Raw genomic sequence first — 22166 nt, 5'->3', positions numbered from 1 at the left:
GTGAATGGTATAATGTCTAGACCCCGAATATAAGACGACCCCCACTTTTCAGTCTTATTTCAATGCAAAAAGATTGTGTTATATTCGGGCCAATACAGTATATTTTTTATCCCCCATGTCACTTTTAAACACTCGTACTGAGGCAACTGCAGCTTTATTTTTCAGAAAAGTGCATTATAAATTAAATGTAGTTTTATTACACATTACATTACTTTCCGCTCCTGAATACGAGTCAAGCAAAAGTCACTTGTCCAATACTGACCTGGGCACCAAACAGTCGGCACGCTGCAGCGTGGTGGCGTCCAGCTCAAAGAGAGAGGCGATGTCATTGCCTTGTTTGACAGAAACCAGTGTAAAAGCAATCTTGTCTGCTGCCTGATGCTTTCTCTTACAATATACAGAGTCCGTCTCATCCTACAGCAACAAACAAAAATATCCGGAGGACAGACATATTGGTGTAAATGGACTGTAAGGGAAGGTCTGCATTTTATGTACTATTATATAACTGGAATAAAAAGTACTAAGTAAGTAGTTTTGCATGTTTCCTTGACAAAAAAAAGATTGACTTTATTGTTTTAGGAAGGCGATAATGCCGTATGTAAATTGGCGTACACTGCAGCATTAGCGTGTGGAAGTGAATGAGTTCATTACGCCCACTGTTTTGTTTTTTGTTTTTTTTGTTTTTTTTGCATGTCACTCGTAAGCTCCCTAGTGGTGCCTTCTCACCTCAGCTTCGATAACCCCCCACCATCGCAGCCCCCCGCCCCACAACTGCCCCTCCACCAGTCCACTGGTGACTCACCCCAGCAGCTTAACACAGACGAGCGGAGCAGACAGCACGTCTTCTACCTTCCCACCCATTTTACAGAGCACCCCTCACCCCCTCCACACAACCCAGACGTTATGTAAGGAGCCCCCTGTGTGTCTGAAATTCAGCGTGGGCATAAGAAAGCGTGTGAGGGTGAAACAGATTGTGTGTTTGCTCACTGCCTGAATACAAATGTGCAAGGTAGCTAGGGGGCTTGAGAATCTAGATATAGAATAGGAGTAGGCATGCGTGTGTGCGTGTCCACGTTCGGTGAGTTGTAAGTCGAAGAGAGCTCGCAAAATTACATAACGAGACCGAGGGGGGGCATGGAGTTAAGACAAACAACTCTTTCTCATGACTTATTCTCTTCATGGCGTGATCTAAAAAGTGGCTCACCTTCTTGCGCATAAATTATAAAGTGATACTGCTGTATGTGTTGGTGTGAGGATGAGGTACCCAGGATGCCATTTAGCTCAAAGTCGTCATGAGACAAACTCACCTCTCCCTTGGGCTCCAATGTTTTGACTTTGAATTCAGGGTTTTCCTGCAGCGAAAGAAAAATGAAAAGTGACTTCAAGGGAAGAATTTTCTCATCATAGCTTGGTCGGTCCTATCCATCAGCCAATCAAAACTGCAGTAAAGGCCTGACGCCGCCTTCATCAAAGGAAACACTGACACCTACAGCACAGTATCATCCTACTCAAGTGGGCTTATTCACTCATTTGTGCAGCATTGCATCACAAAAGGTAACACGTGAATAATACAATGCAATACAATAAAATACAATAAAAAGAAATGATAGATTAGTTGTGTGTAATTATACAATATGATCATGATCTCTAAAGTAAGTAAAGTAATTCCTTTGCTGCATTCGAAAAAAGTATCAGCACGTTATGTTGAAAAGGACTCACCTCGGCTGCGAGGTAATTGCCAGTTGCGAGGTGCTTGAAGCGGAACAAACTGTTCCACTGGCCAGCCCCACCTCTGCAGGGGTCATAGTGAACGACCTGGAAAGAGATACCGGGTATAATAACCTACGAATAAATGAATAACTAAACTGAAACATGAGCAAATGCACAAAAGATCAGGGGTTTTTTTTCCATTGAGAATGACTTGTTGTCGCATGAAGTTGGCCTGAGCCTCAGGCCAACTTCATGTTGAAATTCCTCAGGCCCTGAGGAATTTCAACCTGGTGAAAATCAAGTTGTATTTAAATTCCAATTTGCTCTGAATGCCAGTGTTAAAATCAAGACTGAGTAAATCATGAACAGTGTGTGCGGTATATGTACACATTAGGTGCATAAGCAGTGTGTGTGTGTGTGTGCGTCTGTCTCTCTCTCCCTCTCTCACAGGGGCAAAAAGGCTTAGAAAAAAAAAGTCTGTATTAATCTCTAGTGGACCAAGAGAGAGTGACGATTACAACCAGATACTAATCTGAATTAGACCATTTGCGGGATTTGGTCGCTTAGAATGACACACTGACGGTCATTTTGCATTCGTAATCGAAACACCAGCGTGTTTCACATCAGCAACTAGTGTTGTGAATAAAGTCAATTGTGGCAAATAAGTTCAACCTGATAGTGAGAAATTTTCACTACAAGTTAAGATGGAATTGAAAAGGCATTCAGAGAAATAAATGGTGGTAAGCAATTAATTTGAGCTTCTTTATAAAGCTACAAAAGTGACTTAAATTATTAGCTGTCCGCACAGGTCAGAGGAACACTGAATCATGTTTTAAAAAAAAAGGAAAAAAAAGTAATCATTTCATGTTTTACCTCAACTTCCCAGAGAGCCTTGGAGCTGGTGGCAGAGGTGGCAGACTGTCGTAGTGTGGTACGGAGGAAGACATGCTGCTTTTTCTTGTAGTCGTCACAGGTCAGAAACTTCTCCTGCTCTGCGTGGAAGAGCCTCACCACATCTCCCTGGGAGAAGGCACATAAGCATGGCTTTGCACGCTTGCGTTCACCCCGCCAATTCAAACAGCTTCACTAAAAATTCCACACAAATGGCAGCAATTGAACAAACCCCTTTCAGGATGTCTTCCTTGTAGTCGCTAAACTTCATGAACAATGTGACCTTCCAGCTCGTGTTGCAGCTGACGGCATTAACCTGCAACATGTAGCGGGGGAGGGCGGGGAGACAGGTGAATCAGCAAAACTTACAAAGTTCATGTACGGGTGGTCCCACCTCTTTGCAGCCAGTGTTGTCGAGGAGCTCAATATTACTGGCATGAAGAGGCTGCCCTGCGTTCACCGGCATCAGCACCACCTTGTCTCCAACCACCACCTTGAAATCAAATTGGAGACACTTGTTGCTTAAACATCACAACGGATATTGACCGCCAATCACTCTCCATGCAAAAGGTCTGAACCCCTCTACCCCACCTCCCTTTGGAGGTGTTGTGTGCAACAGGGTGAATTGAAAACATGCTCACTGCAAATAGGATGTCAGCATGTACAAGCACGTCTGCCACTGTAAGTTGGCATGAGTGCAGCGTACAAGGTCGCATAGCTCATGCTCTCTGTCACCGAGCAATAAATACCTACATAGGTAAATAAACAGCAAATCCTCCTCCATTTACCGAATGAATACTCACACTACGCATGATAAACTACCTACGAATTTCAATACAGGATAACATAGCATCGTAATATACACGATCAGAAATATTTAACAGTAATTTAGATTGTGGATCATGAACATTCTTTCAAGTTCATAATTTTATGGGCAAACTGTAACTATTTTGTAATACTATTTCCAAACTTAGCGGCCCGGTAGTCCAGTGGTTAGCACGTCGGCTTCACAGTGCAGAGGGTTCGATTCCAGCTCCGGCCTCCCGGTGTGGAGTTTGCATGTTCTCCCCGGGCCTGCGTGGGTTTTCTCCAGGTGCTCCGGTTTCCTCCCACATTCCAAAAACATGCGTGGCAGGCTGATAGAACACTCTAAATTGTCCCTAGGTGTAACTGTGAGCTTTGATGGTTGTTCGTCTCTGTGTGCCCTGCGATTGGCTGGCAACCGATTCAGGGAAGATGAATGAATGAATGAATATTTTTTGTTGTTAAGTTCTCGGACAGAGCCCTGTGCATGATAACATAATAATGATACCATTACCGTATTGGCCCGAATATAAGTCGGCCCTGATTATAAGACGACCCCCTCTTTTTCAAGACTCGAGTTTTAAAAAAAGACTTTTTTGAACGCCAAATTAATTTTTATACAGAAAATAATTACAGTACATTCATTCATCTTCCGAACCGCTTGATCCTCACTAGGGTCGCAGGGGGTGCTGGAGCCTATCTCAGCTGTCTCCGGGCAGTAGGCAGGGGACACCCTGAATCGGTTGCCAGCCAATCGCAGGGCGCACAGAGACAAACAACCAACCACGCTCACACTCACACCTAGGGACAATTTAGAGTGTTCAATCAGCCTGCCATGCATGTTTTTGGAATGTGGGAGGAAACCGGAGCACCCGGAGAAAACCCACGCAGGCCCGGGGAGAACATGCAAACTCCACACAGGGGTGCCGGAGCTGGAATCGAACCCGGTACCTCTGCACTGTGAAGCCGACGTGCTAACCAATGGACTACCGGGCCGCCAATTACAGTACATCTGAAACAAATGATTATAACAATATATTTGAGAGAAAAAGCATGTTATCTTGCCTCATTCAAATCTAAAGTGCGATCACATTACACATTTGTAAATGAATGGCATCTTGTTTTTGAAATGAAAATGACATAACTTCTACGAAGCTGCCGGTTAACCTGGCCGATCATCGACCCACCTTTCTCCACATTTCTCAATTTTCTATTATCTCTTCTAGTATTTTCTTCTCTTTTCTTTCTTACCGCAATTTTTATTTTTCTTCTTCGTGCTACCGCTATTTTTATTTTTATTCTTCTTGGCAGGGGTTCACTTTGGCCTGGGGAGTCAAGTTTAGCATTCGCTTCATTGATATCAGGCGCCATCTAGCGTCGTGAATGGGTATCATGTCTACCGAATATAAGACGACCCCGCTTTTCAGTCTTTTTTCAATGCAAAAAGATCGTCTTATATTCGGGCCAATACAGTATATTTTTCACTTTTAGGCACTAATACTCTTATATTCGGGCCAATATGGCATTATTATTTAGTATCCACAACATTGTCCATCAATCCATAACCCTTTTTAGGGTCACAGACGATGCAGCCGTTGCCAGCTGCAGTGTTTTTGCTTTGAAAAAATAGCTTATTTCATATATTTGGAGGAGGAGGAGTGTACCGGGATTTTCAAATCATTCCATTCTGTGTGGCACAGTTTTTTTTTTTTTTTTAATTAGTACAGTATAACTGAATGAATGGCATGCTGTCTACTCTCAAGCACACTGCGGTTTCGAATGCACAATTTTGCAACCATGAAATTCAATGGTGCACTATTTACAACAAAGTGTAGCAAAACTGGAGACATCAGGATTAGACGAGAGGGAAAAACTGTCTAACCATGCTTCTCACACTCGGCCACTAATAGTCATGCACAATCAAGAGCGATACCTTCAACCGCAGGTTGCTAAAGCCAGAGAAAAGGGACAAAATCAGAAAAGTTCCTGGAACTGGACAAACAATCGAGAAGGGAGTTTCCATTTTGGCGCATTGTTAGTGTCGGGAGAAGTGACGCAAGCAAAAGGGCACCTACGTTGTCTCCTTCACTGCGCAGCTTCCAGAAAGGCTGAATGTAGAACCAGGAGCCCTCGTTCCCAGCTGGGTCCAGAGAAACTCGCATGGCATTTTTTTCCAGTAAGGCAGGGAGACGCTTGTTCACCGTCAAGAACTTGTTACTCTTGATGTGCAGGAGCTGAGAGCCAAGAATTGGGCACGTTCACAGATTGGCAATATAATAGCGGATCTTAGCATAGCATGGAGAAACGGTTGAAGCACAACCTGCCTTATTAAATCAGTTTACTGACATACGTGAGGAATGATTACTGGAGGCGATTACAACTACAGGGACAAGCCATAATAAGCGGAACAAACGCAACACGGCTTTGCAGTGACGACAACCAGACTGCACAAGTGTTTGCGGATCGGCCGTACCTGAACAACACTACTGTACTTAACAACTTCTCCGAGGAGCTTCTTATTTTCGGACTCATTCTGCTTCTGCTCAAGCTCTGCTGCATGCTGGGAAGCAAAAACAGTCACCATTTTTTTTTTTTATAAGGTATGCACGGAAGGTGTTAATGCATGATGGCTGATGTGGGCTGGATAACGTTAAACCTGTAACTTCTTGAATAGGTCTGCCTGTGTGTTGCTCCCTTGTTTTCCTTGTTTCGCCTTCCAGAATTGCTTCTGGGCAGAGTACCTGTTCATGGGACACACCTTGAAGAGGCAATCTGCAAAGAAGACGAACAAAGCAGTCAGGCACCTCCATGAGTCAGCCTGTGATTACGGCAGAAATGCACTTGAGTTGGAGGACATGTTTATTTACCAAGCAGAGTCAGTTAAACACAACAAAACGTCATTGAAGCAACCGTGACACACAAAAAGCCCTCGGTAAGGCGCATGGTTGGCCTCGACTGCTTTTTGCGTGCGCGGCCTATTGCACATACCTCTGAATTTTTTAGGAGGATTTGCCAATTCCCCCGCATCAGGCTGGACGACGCACCTGTCGTCGACAAGACTGCACAAAAGAGCAACACAAGTGCAATCAACAACTTTACATGTTGTCCTTGGAGCTGATAATGTGCACTAGCCATGAATGTGTGTGTTGACACACTTTTGCTCTGTTATCAAGTGTGTGCATAGTTCTTCGTCGTCATACTCAAGATGAAGCCATTGAAGGCTACGAAAGTGAGCACCAGTGGGATGTTGCCGCAGAGGGAAACTGTGCAGTGTTGATTAGAAACCATGTTCTTTTTTTTTCCAGTTAACATGTGCATGCGTCAACATTATTAACTTGCACTTAGTGGGCTACAATTGTAGATACTACTGCACAAACGGAATCAAGCACATGGGCTGTGTCAATGGTCGAAAATTTATGCATATATATATATATATATATATATATACACACACACACACACACACACACACATATATATATTAGACCTGTCAGTTTAGTGCGTTTTTATTGGCATTAATTTAAATGAATTTTAACAGGATTAAAATTTTTCTCGCCAGATTAACGCGGCACACGTCACAAGCGGATGTTACGCTGCTCTATAAATACACCAGAAACAAAACAACAAGCGCGCTGCAGAAGTCCACGCCCATGTCTGTTTTGCCAGGCACGGCAGCGCGAAACACCGATAATCCAAGACAGGCTATGGATACCACCTCAGAAATGGAGCTACAATCAGTCACCTCCTCTACATGGATGACATAAAGCTGTATGCTAAGAGCGAAAGTGACATAGATTCCCTGATCCACTTAACCAGGATCTACAGCAGCGACATCGGGATGTCATTCGGGCTTGAGAAATGTAGTCGGATGGTGACTAAGAGAGGAAAGGTAGTCCGCACTGAAGGGGTCTCACTCCCTGAAGGAACAATAGCAGACATTGAGGACAGCTACAAGTACCTTGGTATACCACAAGCCAATGGCAACCTCGAACTGGCAACAAGGAAAGCGGCTACGGCCAAATACCTCCAGCGAGTGAGGCAAGTCCTAAGAAGCCAGCTCAATGGCAAGAATAAGACCCGGGCAATAAACAGCTATGCCCTGCCAGTGATCAGATACCCTGCAGGAATAATAAGGTGGCCAAAGGAAGAGATTCAGACCACGGACGTTAAGACCCGAAAGCTCCTAACCATGCATGGAGGGTTCCATCCCAAATCCAGCACCCTGAGACTGTACGCAAGCCGAAAGGAAGGAGGCCGGGGACTAGTGAGTGTGAGAGCCACTGTCCAGGATGAAACATCCAAGCTCCATGAATACATCAAGGAGAAGGCTCCAACGGATGACGTACTCAGAGAATGTCTCAGACAATGGGGAACAGAAGATGAGGCGCTGGAAGAGGGACCATCATGGGAGGACAAGCCCCTACACGGGATGTACCACCGGACCATAACTGAAGTGGCTGATCTCAAGATGTCCTATCAGTGGCTAGAGAGGGCTGGCCTGAAGGACAGCACAGAGGCACTCATCCTGGCTGCGCAGGAGCAGGCCTTGAGCACCAGAGCCATCGAGGCCCAAATATACCACACCAGACAAGACCCAAGGTGTAGGTTGTGCAAAGAGGCACCTGAGACGATCCAACACATAACTGCAGGGTGTAAGATGCTGGCAGGGAAAGCCTACATGGAACGCCATAACCAGGTGGCTGGCATAGTCTACCGAAACATCTGTGCGGAGTATGGACTGGAAACCCCAAGGTCAAAATGGGAAACACCTCCGAAGGTGGTGGAGAATGACAGAGCGAAGATCCTGTGGGACTTCCAGATCCAGACTGACAAGATGGTAAAGTCGAACCAACCAGATATCGTGATCATAGATAAAGGGCAGAGGAAAGCCATTGTAGTGGATGTAGCCGTCCCAAGTGATGGAAACATCAGGAAGAAGGAACATGAGAAACTCGAGAAATACCAAGGGCTCAGAGAGGAGCTGGAGAGAGCCTGGAAGGTAAAGGTGTCAGTCGTGCCTGTGGTGGTCGGAGCACTCGGGGCAGTGACCCCCAAACTAGATGAGTGGTTGCAACAGATCCCGGTCCAGAAATGTGCAGTGCTGGGAACAGCAAGGATACTGCGCAGAACCCTCAAGCTTCCTGGCCTCTGGTAGAGGACCCAAGTTGAATGAGGGACGGACACCACCCGAGGGGTGAGATGAGGATTTTCTAAAAAATATATATATATATACACACACACACACACACACACACACACACACACACACATAGACACATATACAAGGCGGCCCGGTGGGCCAGTGGTGAGCGCATCGACCTCACAGTGCAGAGGTACGGGGTTCAATTCCAGCTCCGGCCTCCCTGTGTAGAGTTTAAATAGCCTGCACGGGTTTTCTCCGGGTACTCCAATTTCCTCCCACGATCCAAAAACATGCATGGCGGGCTGATTGAACACTCCAAATTGTCCCTTGGTGTGAGTGTGAGCGCAGATGGTTGTTTGTCTCTGTGTGCCCTGCGATTGGCTGGCAACTGGGCCAGGATGTCCCCCGCCTACTGCCCGAAGACAGCTGGGAGGATAGGCTCCAGCATGCCCCGCGACCTTTGTGAGGATAAAGCGGATCAGAAACTGGATGGATATACATGTACATAGAGATAGATAGATACAATGTTATTGCGTTCATAGTACAACTGCACTGCATCGAGCAGAGAGCTGTGTTGTTTTTGTTTGCTTTTTTTTTTTTTCAATATTCAGTCATTCTTGTGAAATTAATATCGTACGCATGTTAACAACGCCACTCAGTTTGATGAACTTCAGTTCTAAACCCAAAATAAATGCACCATAATTAGTAATGTCAATTTGACCAGATTTCCTTGATAGCTAACAATATAGAATGTAGATGTGAGACTCATGCTCCCCTGACAAGTTCTACAATAACAGAGGTCGGCTTGGATGTAGCCCAGCTTATGTTGTTCTACACAGCAAACAAGTTAAGACTGAAGTAGCCCATGATTAATCAATAATCAATTCCACTCAATGAACTGAATTCTTTCTCAGTCTCTTCGTTGATGATTATGCCATTCTCTACTTAGATGGAGGTCATTACATCGTGAAGTTGTGGTCAGTGGACGTTGACAGTTTTATTGCCGCATTACTCTTTACACTGCTCCTGGCTGTATTTCTAGTCAAAAAGCATGTAATTCAAAACTAATACACAAAAGGGGGAAAAGCACAAGCAAATCCATAGCCTGAACTCTATTTCCTAAGAAAATCCCTATTAGGATGAGATTGAGCGAAACTTGAAGCCAACAGGCGAAATCACGCAGTGCAAAACAGGTGAACGGGAAAGTGCTAAAAGCTCATGAATAAGTAACGCCAATCAACTAAGGAGGCGCTTTGACGAACACACTCGCTCTGTGTGTCCGGTTTTCTCAGTAAGTGGGTTAACCATGAACCACAGATAAAGCAACCAGGCTGGACACACAGGAGCTAATTATAACCCCGGAGACGGTGTTAAACACACTGAAACAACAAGATAGAGACGAGAGAACAGAATGAGTTATCCGCGGAGGATATTTTACACAACACATGCCCGCTGCTGCATGCTGGTGACATAGAAACTTAGAAGACTGTAAACACACCGTGCAGCAAAAGAAGATGAAGAAAAAAAAAGACTGGAACAGTGAATTCCTTTGAGATCTTTCAATTCAGACCAAAACATTCTGTAAAAGTATGAATTTAAACTTCCATCGACCTAGAGCACTCTTATTCTGGTCAATTGTCACGTCGACCAGTGTCCCGGCCCGGAATTGTCTTTCAACCGTACACGTTTCATTGTTCAGATTTTTTTAGGACGTTATCACAACATCATAGTACGTCATCGCGTCATATTAGGGAAGAAAATCCAAGAGGAAAAATGCTGGGATGAATCTGGACGGCCCAGGTGAACTTGGAATAACCTGAAACGTCTTCTAACTTCTGGTTGTTGGGAATATAAAAGGCGTGTGAGGGGTGAAGAGATTTGCAAACAAAGACACTACGCCCAGCTCACATAAAAGTGTGCTCACAGGGGTTGGGCTCTTTGCCTAGAGGTAATCTCTCAAGAGGTTAAGAGCGCTTCTTGTCAAAGTTATTTTACTGCCTAGCCATACAATCACATCACGGACACTTTGATATTTACTGTCCCTATTTGTCTCCTTGCATTTGTATCAACATAGGTGCGATTCAGTTTTAGGAGCTTTTCTGTGAAATTCCATAGTGTGGAATTAAATAGTTAAGGAGGGATTTCCCTTTTTTTTTTTTAAGATCCAAATTAGAAATATGGTTCCTCTTTGGCATCTTGAAATTAAAAGAAGAACAAAATGGCTGGAAAATCTGTTTTGAAAAACTTTTGAGGAACAAAGTGTCCCAAACCGTAAGACCGATATTGAGAAAGAGAGGGTGGGGCAAAGTCATTCCTCAGCCAGTTGATCGTGCTTGTTTTGCAGGATTCAAATAGCACGGGGGCATGCTGAAATGCTTTCAATTCATGGTGCAGCCAAACAAATTGATGTTGGCGTATGTTTATTTCCACAACATACAAAAATGTATCTAGGTCAGGGGTCGGCAACCCAAAATGTTGTAAGAGCCGTATAGGACAAAAAAACAAAACAAAAAACAAATGTCTGGAGCCGCAAAAAATCTAAAAGCATTCTATAAAACCTACAATGAAGGAAACACATGCTGTATGTATGTAGGAGACTGGACTGTCTCAGAATTGTTTGTTATTCATTCCTTTGTTGTGTGTTCACAAACGCCCCCAGATAATTTATTTTGGAATTTCCTCGCTTGATTTTTTTGTTTGGTGCATTATTTTCGCTTTTCTTTCAGCTCTCCTTTTTTGGAGCTGCAACATGTATCTATATCTATTTGAGCTATATTAGCCTACTATCAAAATCTTTTTCCATTTTCAAACATTTTTTATAAAGCTACAGGGAGCCACTAGATATCGCTGAAGAGCCGCATGCGGCTCTGGAGCCGCGTGTTGCCGATCCCCAATCTAGTTGAAGACACTGCTCATGTACATGATTTTCCACAATAATTATCAAAAAGGATTTAACAGTTAGGAAACAGATAAATACCAATCTGGAAAGAAAACTTTGCAGTGATTTTTTTTAATCAATGCAAAAGTTTACATTTTCAAATGTTCACGACGTCCCATCACTGGTGAACCATTTTTAGAACAGACTTGGCGGGCCGCTCGTGTTGCCCTGGGAGTTACATAAACCTCAGGCATCATGTTGGTAACCCATGATTTAGGTTGGCCAGGTAACCAACCAATAAAATACTGGCAGTTCATTAGACTGAGAGATCTAAAGTACAACACAAGTAAGATATCCTTTATTTGTCCCAAACTGGGGAAATTTACAGTCTACAACAGCAATATTGTGGGTAGAACAGTCCTCACCTGCACTGATGAACATCCAGGGTTACGTACATAGAGAGGGTGTCCTCCTACAAGTACCTAGGTGTTCTTCTAAACAACAAACTGGACTGGTCTACTAGCACGGACACCCTGATTAGGAAAGGACAGAGCCGACTTTTCCTACTCAGGAAACTGAGGTCTTTTGGGGTTCAGGGGTCACTCCTTAAGACAGGCATGTCCAAAGTCCGGCCCGCGGGCCGTCGAATTTCATCCGGCCCTCGGCCCCTGTCATAAAATCAGTGCCGTCTGGCCCACAGGTTGGGCGTAATGGAACACGTGTTGCATTGACTGAGGTCTCGTAGACTGGTGAGTGATGTTTCATAGAGTACTGCTTCCCTCTAGTGGCTAAATGAGTAATAGCATTCACTAAATGAGTAATAGCATTTAGACACTAGAGGGCATCACTCACGAGTTAACAAGACATCACTCCGTGTTTATATTGACTGATATGTCATATTTCAAATGATCCTTGCAGTTATGGATATGTGTATTGCTTGTTCATTTACCTGTTGTTCGAGTCAAAGGTTTTGTGACTATTGAAAAGTCATGGTGATACATTTTATGTTTCAAATCAATCAATTTGCACTCAGGAGACTTCTGTTTAAGAAAAAGTCAAGTGAATAAGCAGTTGCATGTGATATACCCGTTTCAAATGAACCAAAAGAAATTCTTAAGATTGTTGAAATTTAAATAAAAATGGAAATGTGAAACAGACTGGCTTACTAAAATTTGTTGAACAATATTGTTGTTCAATGTAAAGAATGTCAGCCAAAGTCGGCCCCCGACATTTTACCACATAAAATCTGGCCCCCTTGGCAAAAAGTTTGGACACCCCTGCCTTAAGACTTTCTATAACTCGGTGGTGGCCTCGGCCATCCATTATGGCATTGTCTGCTGGTCGGGCAGCATTAACAGGACGATAAGATTGCTTAACCATTAAGTATTCATGTTCGTATTCTCTCAAGTGTGACCTGGATTCAATAGAACAGAACAACTGAGAAATGGCCAACAAACTAAAGCGACCTGTTGGTGTCTTCCGTCTTATTCTTTTCTCACCTTGGTTACAAATGCCAAATGTTGAATTTCAACTTTGCTTTTGTACTCATGGTAGTGCTGTACTCTCATGACGAGAAACCACAAACACGTTTCTTTGGGTTAGACTGAGCAAAAATATTTTTCCAGATGGCTGTCGCCCGCACAATGTTGATTTGCAAGGGGATAAGGCAGAGCGTTCAAAAAAACTTATCACGGCGTATATGGTCCAAATTGATCAAAATATATACAGTAAACTGTGTATATATATTTTTTTAACGACACATTATTTATTTTTGTTTATCTCTGTATGCCAGCAACATACTGTACTGCTGTACAGGGCCACCAACGCCTGTCCCCCAAGGGCTCCTATTCTGCATGTTTGAAATGTTTCCCTCCATTAACACACCTGATTCAAATGATCAGCTGATCCGTGAGCGATCCTGATCATTTCACAAACAAATGATCTTCCACTGGATGAGAGAAAACAAGTGACCAGTATTTCGACCTGTTGCATTCATACAACAGAACAAGAGGTTGTGTTTAGCCGAACCGACGTCGACTTCACATTGATTCAGTACATTTTAGAGTCGATTGAGACGAGATGGCCATTTATTTCAGGATATATTTTGACATGGCTTTGTGTGGTGGTGTGCCCTGAAGTTTTACTTTTCATGAATGTGTGCCGGGCTCAAAAAGTGTTGGAGAAAACAGTGCTAAACAATAATATTGAAATCTTCCACTCATATCATGTTTGCACTATTTGATATTAAGTAGGGAAGTTCAATCCTACTTTTTGTTTTTTTTTTACAGACCCATATCAGTACAAGTATTCACTCTTGGGTATCGCTCGCTGATACTGATCCCAAGTATCGATACCGCCAATGCAGGTGGGCAAACTACTTTTGGTTTGTGGGATTCAGAGGAAGGTTATGATTAGGAAACTAAATATCTGTTTGTTTCAAATATAATTACACTTATCTTAAAAGGGGTGTTTGGTTTTTCTCAATGTTTTAAAAGTGACGAATTTTTGCAATTTTGGTATTTTCGGAAGAAACAAAGTCAATGCATATAATTCACTTGGGTCGGCAACATAAAATGATGTGGTGGGCTGTATCTGGCCCCCGGGTCCTGAGTTTGACACCTGTTCTCTTGCACTTATGAAATACAAAATTCAATTTGTACAACAACAGATCATTTTGAGCAAAGACCTTTGTCTTTCTGACACATTTGATGATTCATTCATTCATCCATTCATCTTCCAAACCGCTTCATCCTCACTAGGGTCGCGGGGTTGATGATTCACTGAGGTGTCAAATGGGCCAAAGTTTAGCACCAACTACGAGCAAGGAAGACTTGTTCGATATCAGATTTGTTTTTGTCTTAAGTATTGGTGGCTGGTGCCACGGTGGACAACTGGTTAACATGTCCACCTCACAGTACAGAGGTGCAGGTTTTCCAGCTCCGGCCTCCCTGAATGTTCTGCGTTGGACAGTCTAAATTGTCCCTAGGTGTGATTGTGAGCGCGATGGTCGTTTGTTTATGTGTGCCCTGCAATTGGCTGCCAATGAGTTCAGGGTGTCCCCTGCCTACTGCCCAAACACAGCTGGGATAGGCCATCATGAGGATAAGCAGATAAGAAAAGGGATGGATTAATTAGTACCAAATGTACATTGTCATGGTGCAATGGTTTTCACACAGAGGCGTGTAATATTATGAAGGGGAAAATAAAAATGTAAAAATCTGCTTCGTGTGTCATGGTCAAGGTAAAAAGTAAAATTAAGATCAAAAACAATTGTGCCTTCCAGGTATGTAGCCAAAATAATGTAAAGGCGCTTCCATACACAAAAAAAATGTGAATTTGTTCCAGAAGGACTTTTAAAGAACCTGTGCGCAATTAACTAGTGAAAGCGGTTCAGGGTGTACCTTCCCTACTGCCTAAAGACGGCTGGGATAGGCTCCAGCATGCCCGCGAAGCTCGAGAGGAAAAACGGATTAGGATGGAGCTTGGTGGATGTTATCGGCATCCTTCTTCAGTACCCAATACCTCGTAATAAGACAGTTATCGGCCGAAGAACGAAACCTTGGATCGGTATTTCGATCCCTCGTATCAATTTATTGTTTACGTTTTATGTTGGGTGTAATTTCCTGTTAAGTAATTGACAGTCCACCGTTTTTACATACAAAAATTGCGCACAAGCAAACGTGCCTTCATTTTTAAAACGCCACCAGTGCAGTGTCATGAGTCTCCACCCTGCAATGTCGAGTTGACTGCTGTTGATCGCGGTTTCACTTAATAAGTGGGAAATTTTGTCGCACGTAAGCAGCATGCCACGAACAAGCGCCACTTCCTCCTCAGTGGGACTCAACAAAAAGAAAGTCGATAATCGTAATCGTTTGCACTTGTCTTCCTGCTTTGCATACCAGTTACATTTGCGTCAAGCATTGAACGGGAAGCGGCCGCGGACTTTTATTTACATGATTGTGTGAGTTTAGCTTGTGAGGGAAAGCGAGAGCGACACGCGCGCACACACGTGGAAGAGTTCTTCGTCCAGATTGCTGGGTTTGAAAGAGACGTGGAACGGTGAGGAGCGACGTACCCTAAAGTGCTGATGAAGCCGTTCACCGACCCTTCCGCGTAGAGAGACACGATGTCTCCAATGTGAAGGAAACTGGATCTGTGCTCTGACATTTTTGGAGAGGTGAAGATCTGCTTCAAACTCGTCCTGCCTCCCCCATTGCCCCCATGTCTTGCTTGAAGTAATCCACGCGTTGCAGCGCTCGTCCAGATCATCAACTTTCCCTCTTCATGTTCGACTTCATCAGTGGGCCGATTCAAGGACGTGTCTTTGTATTTCACGCGAACTTATTGAAAGAAGTGGCGTCTCCTGTCAAGCTTATTGAACTTCTTCCTGTATGTCAGAGTGGCAGAGATCTGCTTTTCACATCCACTTCAAGGGGGCGGAGACTTGCTGCTGCTGTCAGGCCGCTGAGCAAATTCCGCTCAGTGCTCCTTCTCAGCCAAGCACCGCAGGCCCTCACTCTTCTCACTACAATACGCCTTGTTGCAAGGTCCAGCTTTTGCTGTGAGCAATGTGGACGACTCCCTCGGGCAAGATTTGAGTGAGGGCGCACGTGTACGGAAGACCGAAGCTGCCAATGCATGATGAAAATATTAGGACTGGAAATTACGTCCGAATGTACTCGCAAATACGTTCGAACGTACTTGTATACGCAATTCATTCCTCCAGACGTAGCTGGTTTTTCAAGCTTTTAGCCTACTCTATGCCAATACGTTCATAAATTAAATGAGTAAACATTGTTCATTTGTAGTTTTATGATTTTATTATGTCTGCGGTGCTTAATTTGCGTTTCACATTTCCCATAATGCCACGAGATATTGACTTCTGCATACAAAAAACAAAAAAAAAACGCAGTGGCATTCAGGGGGGAAAAACGGACTTGAACCTTTTGTATTCAAACCAATACTAGTATGTTCCAAAATGAAGGAAGTAATCATTCTTTATCTTAATTGGCTGAATTGGTTGCAGTGCATGCTTATATGTTGAGCATTATTTTCCTACACTGTATGCACAAGTCAATATGCAACGCTTGTAGCATTTAGCCTACAAGTACGCTTGAATGTATTTGCGAGGACGTTTGAACGTATTTTCCAATCCGATTATTTTTACTCCACATAGGCGGCTCCACCATTTTGTACTGGTCACTCTCAAAGTCACATCAACTTGATGAGTTGACCCTTTTCCACTGAGAGGCGAACAATTGCGACTGTTGGCGAAATTAGAAAAATGTGTGTCACGTCAGATTTTGTCCAAGGTCATGATTCACAAAAAGTGTACCTAACGTTTGCCAACAGTTTTCGTGAGTTTTATTTTCAAAATTTTTGAACGTATTCAAAACATTTGCTACCTTAAGAACCCTGACGAGAATGCAACATTTGCTATCTTTGAAAACAAAAATACTCGCAATTTTTCGCCATTCAGTGGGATTGGGGCTTTACGAGAGCCCCTACCTCACTGAGCAGTGAAGGTTTACAAGTGTGTGCGTATGTTGTTTATGGTTTTTTTTGTCCGTTTGTTCAATACAGTATTGCAAACTGTTTCATACGTTTCCCCAACATATTTAATGGTTGTAAACCGTTTTTCGTATCGCAATTAAATTTTGAACAGTTTGTAAAGTTGTTTTGTTTTTGTTTTTTTTTTTTTTGTGACAAGAAAAACAGTCTCAGAGCATTAAAATTGTTGGCGAATGTCTTTGCGACCGTTTGGGATCTTGAACAAACCCAGCTGGAAAAAAAAATTACCTGTCAACTCATACGGTTTAGCCATAGTTCATACGGATTTTGTGGTGAATCTTGCGTATTTGGCCATATCGCACAAATCACACGGATTCTGAACATATATGTTTTTTTCCCCCAACTCCAAATGATTTGGAGTTGGTGAAAAAAGTAACGCAGGAATACAACTCTGAACACAGTAACGCCACTAAGTAGAATGATGATTAGACAGTAACCAGACATTGTATTATTGAGATCTACAATAAATATAATTGAAAATTCTGTTTTTTTTCCTGTCGTTATTTTGACATATAAAATGCTTTGGTATGTTATAAGGATTTTTTTTGGTAGTTTATACAAGTTGGTGGCTCCAAAAAGTTGACAGGTGTGGGTAATCGATGCGCACACAACGGCAAACCTTCGCAGCTCAGTGGGATGCGGCTTTACAGGTTGTTTGTGTTCAAAGAGGAAAGAGGAGGTCAATGGGGGATCAACTTGCGACTGCAGAAGGTGGCAAGGTAGACGGTGGGATAAGCGTCAGGCCGCGCAACACAAACTGGTTCATTTAATAGACTCACATGCCTTCATGTAATTAATGTGAAAAAATATTGTGGCGGGCCGGGCCAAAAGTTTGAAATCTACTCTGGTTATCAATTTTATTTCTATATGAAATAAGTAAATGACATTCTTGACAGAAGGTGATAAGGGTATGTGTTATTGGTAGATAACCGTAGTTGTTTGTCAACCCCCCCCCCCCCACCCCACCCCAACTATTTATTCAGTGAAATGATGCAATAAATGGTAATTGTGCAACATTTGTGACTCCTTTTCAGTAACATTAACACTGCAATGATTTCTGATTTTAACTTCCCATTAAGTTACCATATGCCTTGTGTGCCAGGAATAATTTAACATAACTCACAACGTGTTTTCCCAAATGCCGAACAATACAGAAAGTCATCTAAGTACCGGGTAAACATGTTTCAGTGGGGTTTTTTTCTTGTTCAGTGAGATAAATCTAGCTTCTGTTGAGCTTCAACAAGTGCATCATAGCAGGTTGAATGTTTGAGGTGGAAACGTGAAGCACACAAGACAGATGATCATCAGTAAGAGGGGATCTGTAGCTGGATTTGATAGCCACACTAGCACTGCAGAGTCATCAAGCACTCGAACAAAATCTCCCACCCAAAATGGCTGACAGTTCTTAGCGATTTTGTGGCCTATCACAAAGCTGGTCCTGGTTGCTGCTCCGTGGACTGCGTGTAGCTTGGTAAAATGACCTTGTTGCTTTTCTGGCTTCGCTAGTAAACCTTTGGATATTTGCCAGCCTGAGTCAAAAGTCTGTACTAACTTCAGTAAATAAATATTTAACGGTGCATCTTTTCTTGTAACCACAGCATTCAGGGTCTACCTTTCGTTTTTTGGCATGGGCGAACATTTTGAAGGGTTACCATTACAATGACGTGTGCTAATCACATGGATTTGGAGAGAGTACCTGTACGTAAACGACGCATGCACACAAGAAATAGATTTCAAAATAAAAGTACTGCTGTTTTAGTCCATGTACTATGGAAAATTTATTTTATTTATTTTCCTAATTTCCAAGCAACTCTTCGCGGGCCAGTAAGAGTAAGACAGTAACAGCCAGGCTATTTGGCCGTAAAATGTACGGATCTGTTCTAAAACCTCAATCCAAAGAATTCCTTTGACAGATACTGTTCCATGCAATTCTAACTCATTGGTACTCGTGGCCTTGGTGGACTTTGAGGCTGAAGACAATTTTATTGACTGAATTTGTTTTCCAGTGCAACATCACCCATTCGGGCCCTTCCCAAATCCAAGACAATCTTTGCTCTGAATGGCAAGTCATTGGCTACTATTACCTACCGTACTGTCCCATTGTCCTCAGTCATAGTGAAACCATCTTACTTTATTTGAGGCCCTCGGATCATTTCCCATCGTGCTGGGCCTGCATAATCCTCAAATAGATTGGTCAAAACTGTCCAGAGTTAACTTGGAGCATGTTTTGCCCTACTCATTGTCTTCATTCGGCCATTCCCTCCACAAGAAATCGAGAGCCACCCAAAGCCCGTAGACGCCTCATTGGTTCATAGTGATTACCATTAACCTGTTGTTCGACTGAAGCCGGAGCGCACCCGTCAGAATGTCCATCATTTGCGTTTCTCTTCTCAAGCTTGCCACTACTAGCCTTTAAACATCCCCCTGCTTGTGGCACAGTTGATGGAGTAAAACGCTTCCAAACAGAAGGTCATAGGTTCTAGCTTCCTTCAATCGTGACAGTTCTAAACTCCTGTTCAGTCATAAGCATTGTTCTCATTGTTATTTTTATTCCTTATTCTATGTTTGCACTAGAAACCTACTGCTAAAATTGCAATATTGCTACTTACGGTCATTTAGTCACTGTTACACCTACAATTTTATTTCATTCTGCATATAGTTTACTGCTTGATGGCACCGTAGACCAATTGAAGCAAGATTGCATAAAATCATGTGCAAACCGATTCGCTGAAGAGCCTCAATGCTTCATGAAGCTTTAATTTTGGCACATTCTTTCAGCATAGTTAAAAGCATTTCGCGATTTTATCTGCTCTACTTGCCACTGTACAGCAGGTGTCAGTAGAGAACTACAGTAATGTGAATGAAGCATTGAGTGATGAACCTTTAGCTGAAGCAATACCCCAGTGGCTTTCTTTTATTCATCAATACTCATGGGTGATCCGCTCCCTGGGTCTGGATCCTAGTCTTCTGGATGCCTTTTACTCTTTGCACCCTGACAAGACCCATAGGGTGGCGGGTGGAGGCTTTCAAAGGGCTAGGTAGTGTTACTGTTAGTGCGCAGTGTTGGTGTTCTGTTTCCCTTCTTGTGTTTTTGCAAGGTGTGTGGCTCCACCTCCAGCAGAATGAAGCACACCCGATTCTCCGCAAGGAATCCAGCAACAGGCAAGACTCCAAGCCTCACTCCAAACCTCTGTTGGAATATTCCATCATTCTTGGTAACCATTCCTGCTTGGAAGACCACTTTTTCTTGTGCTTTGTATATTTTTGGATTCTAATTTGTTGTCTACCCTACTGTTGAGGTCTTGCGTTGCCTTACCTGAATGTTCCAACCACTGTGCCACCCATCCTCCTATCTTCAGAGCCTGACAATTCATTCATTCATTCATCTTACGAACCGCTTCATCCTCACTAGGGTCGCGGGGGTGCCGGAGCCTGTCCCAGCTGTCTTCGGGCAGTAGGCGGGGGACACCCCGAATTGGTAGCCAGCCAATCGCAGAGCCGAACAACCATCCATGCCCTCACTCACAGCTAGGGACAATTTAGAGTGATCCATCAGCCTGCCATGCATGTTTTTTGGAATGTGGGAGGAAATTGGAGTACCCGGAGAAAACCCACACAGGCCCAGGGAGAACCTGCAAACTCCACACAGGGAGGCCGGAGCTGGAATTGAACCCCGTACCTCTGCACTGTGAAGTCGACGTACTAACCACTGGACTACCGGGCAGCCTGCCTGACAATTCACGAAGTAAAATAAACCGACCTATTTTCTGAATTGCTCCCATCTTAGTTTCTGAATTGGGGTCCGATATAACTTTGCTGCTGTGAATTGGGAATTTCTCCATTGTGAGACTAATAAAAGTTTTTCTTATCTTATCTTATACCATAACACAACATTTCTGGTCAGTGCCAAAAGGACATAAGTTGTATGATTTTTGCACTTGGGGAAGTGAATGATAATTTCATCTATGCCATTTGTTAGAGGACAATTCTTATTTTTACCTGATATTTCACTTGCCACTTCTTAAAATGTGGATCGTAAATGCATCGGCATACACAGTTGAAAAGTCGGCATTATCAACAGGCAATCGCACAAACCGGAGCCTCTTTTGTGTGTTAGTGGGGCAGGTGTGGTTACATAACTGCTATTGTTTGAATTTTGTGGAATTGTGCTTCCTGTTTACACAATTTGCATTTTTTAAATACATTTGAGGGCCCTATGGGACAATAATTTACATTTTTTTCAGCAGGTGTGTGTTGCTGCAAAAATGAATAAATAAGTCAAATAAATCATGCATGTTGTTGCAATGGGGGAGGAAACCGCAGTACCTGGAGAAAACCCACACGGGTATAGGGAGAACATGCAAAATCCACACAGGAAGCTCGGACCCCTGCACCTCTGCACTGTGAGGAGGACCTGCTAACCAGGCATCCACTGTGCCACCGATGTGTTAATATATGCAGCCTAAATAGTATAGATGCATGATTCAGTGATCATGAAGGGAAACTGTTTTGCTAAATGGTAGGACTGATGAAATAAACCTGTTTTTTTTTTTTTGGGCTGAGCTAACAATGGTAGAGTTCTATTTGGGGGTGACCACATTAGATGTTAGATATGTTGGACACAAAGTTAGATAGACCCGACTTAGATGGTACGTTCAGAGGAGAGATAACGGGTATGAAGAAGGATAATAAGGATGGAGCTGACAGGCAACAGAGCTGGAGGAAGAGATAAGAGAAGTTTGACTGATGTGGCGAAGAAAGACGCGAGGGCATACGTTACAGAGAAGGATGCAGAAGAAGGCTTGGATGGAGAAGAATGACGCGTTGTGGTCACTCCCAACCGGACAAGCCAAAAAAGGGGGGGATTGTTGTTTTATCCTATTTGTACTTTAGGATATGAAGCTTCTCAAGTCCAGCATTGCAATAGGTCTTAATACTTGACCTACGCCTCCCCCTAGTGGCCATATTGTACACAAACAAGGTGAGTCACCTGCTGAACGTGTTTGAAATAAAAACACTCGTCCGCTGGTTTAAATCAGTGAAAAACATTTTAAACACTTGTTTTAAGAACAACTCTTGAGTTTCAACTGCTGCACTGCAGCTGGCACTGGTACCGCTTGAAAAAAAAGCGTTTCAATAATAATAATAATAATGAAAGTTGTACCAGTA

General features: G+C 43.2%; 2 protein-coding genes across 4 annotated transcripts in view; one reads left to right on the top strand and one right to left on the bottom strand.

Moving 5' to 3' along the window:
- Nucleotides 1–15957, bottom strand: part of itpr2 (inositol 1,4,5-trisphosphate receptor, type 2) — a 70907-nt gene extending 54950 nt beyond the window's left edge. For all 3 annotated transcript variants that reach the window (XM_052060795.1, XM_052060796.1, XM_052060797.1), the window contains exons 1-11: nt 15502–15957; nt 6394–6464; nt 6062–6177; nt 5879–5965; nt 5481–5639; nt 2996–3094; nt 2834–2917; nt 2584–2730; nt 1720–1815; nt 1308–1352; nt 263–414 (exon numbers count right to left, since the gene is read on the bottom strand). In XM_052060795.1, coding sequence (XP_051916755.1) covers nt 263–414; nt 1308–1352; nt 1720–1815; nt 2584–2730; nt 2834–2917; nt 2996–3094; nt 5481–5639; nt 5879–5965; nt 6062–6177; nt 6394–6464; nt 15502–15695 — 1250 coding nt within the window. In that variant the 5' untranslated portion in view covers nt 15696–15957. The remainder of the gene's footprint in view (nt 1–262; nt 415–1307; nt 1353–1719; nt 1816–2583; nt 2731–2833; nt 2918–2995; nt 3095–5480; nt 5640–5878; nt 5966–6061; nt 6178–6393; nt 6465–15501) is intronic.
- bmal2 (basic helix-loop-helix ARNT like 2) overlaps nt 1–22166 on the top strand; it is a 210575-nt gene that overhangs the window by 17350 nt on the left and 171059 nt on the right. The window lies entirely within an intron of this gene.

Source organism: Hippocampus zosterae, chromosome 3 (genome assembly GCF_025434085.1).
Source record: "Hippocampus zosterae strain Florida chromosome 3, ASM2543408v3, whole genome shotgun sequence".
Taxonomy (NCBI): Eukaryota; Metazoa; Chordata; class Actinopteri; order Syngnathiformes; family Syngnathidae; genus Hippocampus; species Hippocampus zosterae.
The sequence above is the reverse complement of the archived record's forward strand: the minus strand, read 5'-3'. Positions and strand labels throughout refer to the sequence as shown.